Source organism: Equus przewalskii, chromosome 6 (assembly GCF_037783145.1).
Source record: "Equus przewalskii isolate Varuska chromosome 6, EquPr2, whole genome shotgun sequence".
Lineage (NCBI taxonomy): Eukaryota > Metazoa > Chordata > Mammalia > Perissodactyla > Equidae > Equus > Equus przewalskii.
Genome location: NC_091836.1, coordinates 74,957,913 through 74,967,392, shown reverse-complemented (window position 1 = coordinate 74,967,392; position 9,480 = coordinate 74,957,913). Strand labels below are relative to the sequence as shown.

At 35.2% G+C, this 9,480-nt stretch overlaps 1 protein-coding gene across 1 annotated transcript; it reads right to left on the bottom strand.

Annotated features, from left to right (window-relative positions):
- Positions 1–4,216: 4,216 nt before the first annotated feature.
- Positions 4,217–5,167, bottom strand: LOC103565908 (olfactory receptor 52H1-like). The gene has a single exon (XM_008542101.2). It carries the CDS (start codon positions 5,165–5,167, stop codon positions 4,217–4,219), a length of 951 nt encoding a protein of 316 aa, XP_008540323.2.
- Positions 5,168–9,480: the final 4,313 nt, after the last annotated feature.

The window sequence follows — 9,480 nt, the reverse complement described above, 5'->3', positions numbered from 1 at the left end:
GTGATAGCAATCTTAAATTTAAAGTAAGGTGAGTCAGAACATTTACAACTTTTATCCCATAGCTACAGGCACAAAGTGAGTGCAGAGTTAGATTTAGAGAGGGTTCTTGAAAAAACACAATAAAGTGTGTGTCACGTGTGTGTGTGTGTGTGTTAAAGAGGTGGGGGGGGTGAAAAGGAGAGAAAGAGAAAGAATTTATATTAAACAGTAATTCTAAGAATGAACCATAAAATTAATGCTGGTAAGGAGGAGAAAAAGAAATGAAGAAAATGTGAAAAGTTAATCAGACCACTCTATTTTCAATGCATTGAAGTTGAAAGATTGGTGAATTGGCATTCAAGAGAAAGTGAATTGGAAAAATAGGAAGTGATAGGTCAGGAACTGAATGCCTAAGATTTAGATTATTAATAATTTGCATATGTTTGTGGAAATACAAATTCTAAGCTATTTCCAAGGAATTAATTAGTTGAGACAGGATGCAAGCTCCCTGAAGAAAAATACACAGTACTGAGAATCAAAGTTGTTACAGTTATTTATTGTTGCATAACAAACTATCTCAAAAAGTAGTGGTTTAAAACAATTTACTATTATCCCATATGATTCTATAGACTTTCTGGGATCATACGGGCAGTTGAAATTTGGGGTCTCTCTCTCTCTGTCATGTGGCTGCAATCAGATTTTGGATGGAGCTCTAATCATCTCCTAAGTTTCATTTAGAACTCATGCAATTGATTCTGGCTGTTAACTATGAGCTCAGCCAGGACGTCAACCACATGAACTCTCCATGTGGCCTGGGAGTGTCACACTGTGGTTACTGTGTCCTAGAGTGTCCAAAATACAAATATTCGAAGACATTAATGAAGAAGATGTAAAGTTCTTTGTAGTCTAGCCTTGAATATCCTGAAATATCACACCTATTGCATTCTTTTTTCAAGAAAGTCACTAAGGCCAGCCCAGATAAGGGAACAGTGGAATTAGACCACACTTTTGAAGGAGTGGCAAAATCATATTGCAGAAAAGTATGTGGGATACAAGATACTGTTTGAGCCATCTTTGTAAAATAAAACCTGCAACAGTGCACCCTCTGGCCACAATAATGCATACCTCCTCATACATGCTAAATATATTCAGTTCTTCCTTAAGATTCTAAAGTCTCATTCCCATTATGAGATTAGTTCAAAATCCAGGATTTCAGCCTCTAAATCAAGACAAAGTGTGAATAAGCCTCTTAGAGTTCTTCAGTTCCTTGTATATAGATCCTTCAATGTAGTTCCTCTCAATCTGAAGACTGTGTAGTAAAGAAATGAGAAAGGAATCTGCCACCTACACAGCCAACATACCATAGTGATACAGATGTAGCAATAACTGCAATAGATATTCACATATAAAATATTGGAAGAGTCGTATTATAGTCACGAGTCTATTACAGTTTCTAAAATCCAGCCAGAGATATATCACCAGTTTCTTAATAAGGACCCAATCCTGCTTCCTGGGAATGATTCTCCAAATCTCTGGGCTAACCTCTGGGAAATTGGCTCTATATTCTATGTCATCTTTGCTTCTCAGTGAGAAAAGACTTGTATTTACATCCTAGTACTTTTCTCCATCTGCTGCCTACCTAATAAAGTTTGAAACCCAAAAGCCTCATTTCATTTTGTGCTGACTCTGTCCCTTTTAGTACATTTCTAAATGTCCCCATGTGTACATTTCTCTTAAAAGTTGTAGCTCTCTATGGATCTTTCAGGGTTTACTCCTTTAGACAAAATTCATACTCACAGGTATCTTTCAGATTGCTTCCTGTGTCTGATTTTGCCTGAGAGTTAAGGTTCTCTGGGAAAATATCCTTAAGATTCTTAGAAGTTTCTCTGTCTAATTGAAAAGATTTATTAGTCATACCCTAGTAGGCATTTTCTCTATTCTCAGAAAAGTATCTTACAATCTCATCCTAGAAATGATGTTATATTTCTGAGGACATTTTTTCCTTTGAGATTCTTTTGTCATTTGGAGAAGCTATGAGAAGTACTCACTTTCTTATTTGAACGCAGCCAGCTGTGACTCTTTTGTATTTACTCTAAATTATGCTTGAACACTGAATAATTTCATTTTATTTTATATCTCTTTTTCTGTACCTTATCATATGTGGCATAAAAATAATGTTATTTTCAGTACTCTGCTTCAAAATCTCCTTGGCCAAATGCATCAGTTAATTAGATATATTTTCTATTTTCCGTATTATTGCAAGCTATGATATTGCCAAATTTTCTATGACTACATACCACTCAGACATTTTTCTCTAGCCTCCAATAATAGTTTTCTCACTGTCTTTCAAGCCTTCATTAACAACCTCTACAAGACCCTTTCAGCTTCTGCCTGCTGCCTTTCCAAAGCTAATGCTCTGTGTTTTAGGTTTTTGCTACATCAACAACCCACTTCCTGTTGCCAATTTCTGTATCATTTATCTATTGCTATATAAGTAACCATCTCCAAATTTATCAGCTTAGAAAATAGCAAATTATTACTTCTTATGGTTTTATGGCTTGGCTTCAATCAGTTAACTAGTTCTCTCTTTGAGTCTGTCACACATTACAGTGAGGTGTCAGTTGAGCCTACAGGTATTTCATGTCTCAACCGGACTGGATATTCAATATGACTTACTAACATAACTGACAGTTGTTTCTGACTGTTGGCTGAGATTTCAATTGGAGCCATCCACCAGAATATTTAGACGTGGCTTCTTCATGTTTCTTGGGATACTCATAGCATAGTGGTTGGTTTCCCAGAGGGAGCCTATCAAGATCAGACATTTCAAGAGGCCGGCCCCATGGCCCAGTGATTAAGTTTGGGCACTCTGCTTCAACAGCCCAAGGTTTTGCTGGTTCTGATCCTGGGCAAGGACCTAGTATTGCTCATCAAGCCATGCTGAGGCGGCATCCCACATAGCAAAACTAGAAGAACCTATAACTAGAATATGCAACTATATACTAGGGGGGGCTTTGGGGAGAAGAAAATAAAAACAGGAAGATTGGCAACGGATGTTAGCTCAGGACCCAATTTAAAAAAAGAAAAAAAAGAAAAAAGATCAAGCATTTCAAGAGACCCAGGTAGAAAGTGCAAATGTTTTTATGGCCAGCTTAGAATGTCACTTCCACTGAATTTTTTGTCAAGGAATCCCTAAGTCCAGGCAAGATTCAAAAGAAGTAGAATTAAACTCTAACTATTGATGTAGAAATGGCAAGTTTACACTGCAGAAAAGCATGGAAGATGGAATATATTATTGTGGCTATCTTTGGAAAATACAATCTACCACACTAAGTTATTAAGTAGTCAGCTCCATGGACATTAAAATCACCAAAAATCTTGAAAAGAATTTTTTGTTCCAGAAGCCGGAGTTCTTCAAAGCCTGAAATAAGTAGATATAATTGGTAACATATTCTGATAATGTGAGATTTAAAGTTTTGGAGTTTTAAGATGGATAAATAATACTAAGCAAGAAGCAGTTATATGGAGCATAAAGGAAAGCTATGTTACTTCCAGGCCCAGAAAATTACTACAGGAACCAAGTCTATGGGTTTTTCAAACGACTAGGACTTTTCTCATCTGGAAGGACTCAAATTTCTCAGGTATCAGAATCACCTAGAGAACCATTAAAGAACATAGGGGCCCATCAAAGTAGGATAGAGACTAATTTTACCAAGTTTAGAGATAATTTTACCAAGTTTTCCTGGTGATTTTGATATCCACCAACAATTCAGAGCCACTTTTTTAAATTATCAATTTTCCTGGGTGATTCTTAAAAGAGGGTAATCATTTGAGGTTAGCTTTACCAACTTTCATCTGGAAAGTGTCCTTCAAACGTATCCCAAATTGTTAGACCTTTACTGCTCTCTTTTAAACTGTTTATAAGAATAATGTGCTCTCCATATTATATATGATCAACATCATATCCCATAAGTCTTAGAAATCTGTCTCAAAATAAGATGGAAATTTCCCTCTGATCTATCTTTTCATGCAGATATATCTTCTTCAACTTTTTTTTGTTGCCTCTCTTGACATGTACCTCCTTATCTTGTCTCATTGATTCCTACAACTCATAGTGGATTTCTAGGATTTCATATATATTTAATTCACTATTATAGATATTCTAGCTTTAAAAAATGAAATTCATTCCAAAATCAATATAGTTATCTGTTTATTTTTCCAAGCTCTCGGTCTAATGTCACTTAGTCCCTCTAAGAAAAAAGAGTAGGATGATTTTTTCCCTAATATCCTTGGTCTTCACCCCATAAATGATTGGATTCAGTGCAGGAGGGATGGCTACATAGAGGTTGGCAATCAGTATGTGGAAGGAGTGAGGAATATTGTGACCAAAACGGTGGGTGAGGACAGAGAACATGGCTGGTGTGTAGAATATAAGAATGACACAAACGTGGGAACCACATGTGTTGAGGGCTTTCCAGCGGGCATCCTGGGATGGAAGGTTAAAGATAGCATGAAGGATAAGAGCGTAGGAGATGCCAATGAGGATTAGGTCTGATGTAACAGTCACTATAGGAACAGCAAAGCCATACCAGATGTTGATGGAGATATCTGCACAGGCAAGTTGGGCAACACCTATGTGCTCACAATATGTGTGGGGAATGATGAGTGTTTGGCAAAAAGGCAGTCGCTTTAATAAGAACACACATGGAAAGATGATACAAAAGCTCCTGCTGACAATACCAATTACAATCTTAGTAATAATCTGACGGGTGAGAATAGTGGTGTATCTTAGAGGGAAGCAAATAGCAACATAGCGATCAAATGCCATGGCCAGCAGAATAGCAGAATCCATGGCAAAGCTGTAATGGAGAAAAAACATCTGAGTAAGGCATCCAGGAAAGGTTATTTCCTGGGGACCTATCCAGAAGATGCTGAAGGTTTTGGGTACACATGTATTAGACAGGATGAGATCTGTAGCAGCCAGTATGGAGAGGAAAAAGAACATGGGCTCGTGAAGTCTGCGCTCCATGTAAATAAGGTAGAGAAGGGCACTGTTGCTCACAAGGGCCACAAGGTAGATAATAAAGAAGGGAATCCCAATCCAGATGTGGAACTGCTCCAGCCCTGGTATTCCCAGTAGGATGAATGGGCCTGAATTGAAGCTGCTCAAGTTGAATGTGGCCATCATGGTCTTGGATTGGATGTGTCTCATAGACTGAAAATAAAAATTTCACAGCTGATTGTAACAATGATTTACAGTTGTCCACCTCTGTGCTTTCTCCAGTATCATGCCATCACTTTCAGCTGTGGAAAGTACTAAACTATCCGTCTTCTTTTCTCTTTACTAATAAATATCTGCCAAATTTTTATCCACAATTCTGTCATAAAAGAAGTGGTATTGAAATAATTTTTACCAGAGACACAGTCATATAATTCTGAATACTATCCTGCCTAGCTATAAGCAGCCCAGGAAGTTTTCTAAAAATATGTGCACAAAATAATATTAGGCAGAGAAATGATTGCTAGTGAGGGATTTGGAGCAAAGTTCAATGTGAAGTCCCAGCTCCGGTGAACTGGAATAAGAACTCAAGGATCTCAAGGGGCTGAAAGAAGGCAGGCTCAATGTCTAAAACCAAAGCTCACCATGCTGTCTCTTTTCTTCTTTACTCTTCTCTCCACACTAGAACATCTGCCCTGGCTCTCATTAGTGTTATAGAAAAGTTCACAAACATAAAGAGGTGACAAAAATATTATTCTCTAAAATCTAAGATTTAGTTGGTTTAATCTGCCACTTTAGATATTTCTAGGTTGGAGAAGTTTACAAGAAAATACATTCTCCAACAACTTACTATATTAGATTTGTCTCATGGAAGGAAGATAGAACCCTCCTCTCAACCCTCACAGAAGACAGTTGCAGAAGGAGGAGCCCACTCTCCCGGCGACATTATACAATGACATTCTTAACCTTGTCTAATCTATATAATGACTCATTCTTGTGAGACTTCATTGAAACAGTCTAGCTCTTCTGCCAAAACTCCTCTATTTTGTGACATGATACACAACTCTTTTTCTCCTGCTTCAGTAGTCACTCAATTTTCTTTCCACCTGTTCTTGAATTTTGGAATTCTGTGGTGCTCGATCCATGTCTCCTGCTTTCTAGGTCAACAAACTCCACCTGGGTGAAATCCCAAAATGCCTTGACTTTAACTGTGACTCTTACATTGAGGATTCTAAAGTTTATAATTTTGAAGTTATCCAGCTCTTCTCAGCTCTGGAATTAGTTATCTTAAGCCTCAATTTGGAACTAGTTATCCTATACCTGCCATCTTCATGTAGAAAGCCCACAGGTGCATCCAACTCAGCATGTTCCAAACTACCCCATTCCTCCTTCCATTACTCCAAATCTGTTTCTCCTATGATGTTTTCCAACTCATCAAATGACAATATAAAACAATCAGTTTCTCAATCTGGAAGCCTTGAAATTATCTTACTCACATCTCCCTCGCACACAGTCATCTTCCTCATATTACAGGTAATCTCTCCCTAAGTATCTCTATATTACATACACTTTTTGTTACCCTGCATTAACTGCTCCTTCCTACATGCCACCATCTCTCACCAAGACCTCTGCATAGGTCTCCCAACACAAATGCATCCATTTTCCTTGAGCAATTAAAGGTAGATGTGATGTAGGGTCTATTCCAACTAGAGAGAAAAAGAAAGTGGAGAGCCTGTAATTCCAGAAGGGAATAAATGGCAAGGCTGGCAGTCAGCAGCAGTGAATATTATCTGTGCTCAAATCTGGGAAGGGTCCATTTTATTAAAAACAGATGCAGTTTCAGCAGAGGCCAATGCATTCAGACTCCTCAGCTAGGGTTCAGAATCCAGGATCCAGGTTCCCTATTTACTGACACAAAACAGTGTGTAAGATTGCTTTCCCGACATCCCACATCTCAAACCATGTAAATACCCAGATGACATCTAAGGGAAGAAAGAAGGACAAAATGGAAATTGGAAGGACAAACTATTACAGAGAAAGAATAATTAAATAGGAGACAATAAATTCTGTGACAAAAATATCACAAAGACTAATCAAAATGAAAAAAAAATATGTAATTCCATTAATACTTATTTAAAATCTTTCTACAGATTACAAAAACAAAGCCCTTGATCCAGTGGAAAAAGTAGCAATGGATATGAACAAACAAGTCATATAAAACTTTTTAATCTTTGATAAATATATAGAATATTCTCAATCTTATAAATAATTAAATTCAATATAAAACATTCATGAGGTACATTCTTTATCAGATGAGGAAAGTCTTAAAAAGATTGATGAAATCATTGATAATATCCAACTCTATAAGGGGTCTGAGGAAATAAGAACTGTTACAACTATTTTAGTAGGGTTTACTGTATAATATTTTTAGAGGCTAATTTGGTAATATGTTTCAAAACATAAAATGCACCTATTCCATTGCCCCAGAAGCTCCAAATATAGTAATGTTTCCAAAGATACAGATATACAAATAAAAAATGGCATGAGGTTATTCACAGCAGCAGTATTTATAATATGAAATTAAAGTGAATTATAATATGAAAAAATGAAAATTGAGATGCTGGCACCAGTTTAATTTTTAATCTGGGGACTATTTTAGCATTTACAGTATGTTCATAAGGTGGAACAGTATATAGCTTTTAAAAAGAATCAGGTAAAGCTTTATGTATGGGGATCAAAAGATGTCAAAATATATTTAAGTGAAAAAAGGCAAATTAGAGTACAGTGCTAGTATACGTTACTGGTGTTGATTTGGTGTTCATGTTGGTATTTGCATTTAAAAGGCAGGATCAATACACATCAACTATTCCAAGGAATATTTATGGGAGAGTTATATAGGGTGGGGTGGGGAAGAAAGTTTGAACTTTTTACTTCATATATATATGCAAATTATTTGTTTTACAAAGTAAGTTTTTATTAAAATAAAGTGTTAAAAAATAATTACTGGGTTACTTTATATATGTAATGCAACATGAATCAAAATTGACTTGAGATTTATATTTAACTGTAACATAATTTCAGGATATTATTTAAAAAACAGTAAAATATATAAGAAAAATATTTTAAATGATAATAAAGAAGGAAATCATACCATTTATGAGTTAAAGATAAAATGGCATGATTAACTTGAATACACTTATTAAGTTCATAAATACATAAAATAAATTAAACACACAAATGAATTATATAGTATATTGCCAGCTCAAAAATAAATATGTCCAAAGAGCAGAATATATAGCCCCAAATTGGCTGTAATTTTTATAATGCTATATGCAATTGGAGGAATTAAATCAATGGGAAAATATTGAGTTATTCCACAAATAGTTTGGAAATTATTTGTTATGTATTATAGAAAGAAATGCAGCTATATCCACCATTTACATTAAGTGAAATAAATTTCCTTATGAATTACAAAGATATATGTAAATCAAATCACAGTGAAACCTGTAAATTGTATTAAAAGGGTATCTACCTGAACTCTCTATGAGAATTAGGTTTTTGAGAAATACATTTAAGTGAATAAATAAGCAACAAGTATTAAGTAAGGTAGAAAGACAAAAGTGTAGATATAGACTAGAAAAGACCACCAAGGACCTCTTTAAATGACAGATTTCAAAAAGTAGTACAAGTCGCTTTAAGACGCAAAATTTTAGTCTTAAATATATTATCAATTGAATAAGACATAATTAATATAAGTATATTAAAAAGCCAAAAATTGGAAATCAATTATTTTAAAAAGATCAAAAAGTAGTAAATGTAATCAGTAGAAGTGAATCTCTGAAGTCACAAGTGATTACATAAACATGTTGATTGAAACCAAGATAAAAGATCAAAAATTAAATTTTCTAATGGTAAGGAAGGTATATTTTCTAACAATGGTATCTTAAAAATCAATTCTAATGTTTTGACAAGTAAAATTGATGATACTCAGGAAAATATAAATTAACAAATATGATTCACAAATAATCATAAAACCTAGATCAATCAATTTACATGAAATAAGCAGAAAAGTTTGCCAGAGAACTACATCCCTCCAAATGGTGCCTAGACTAGACAATTTAATCAAACACGTCTTCTTATTTTTAAAGAGCAGAAAATTCGTGTAGGATACAATTGATTTCTGAGCATATACTGAGCCTGAAAATGTTCTAGGCTTATTTTAAAGGCTGTTATAACCATTTTGTAAAGCCTAAATATATTCATTCATTCAAAGGATATTTTTTAACCCTAATGTGCACTCAGATGGAATGGGAACTCATTGTTCTGTAAACAACCAATAGAGTATGCTAATTACTGTAGTGAGTAGATAATGGTAGCCTGAGTTAATATAACAGGAAAGATTAATGAATTGGCTTCAGAGGTCTAAGAAGACAGAACTGGTAGGACTTGTCAATTAGTAGAGAGGTGAGGGAAAGAGAAGTAGTAAGATGTTGAAACATCAG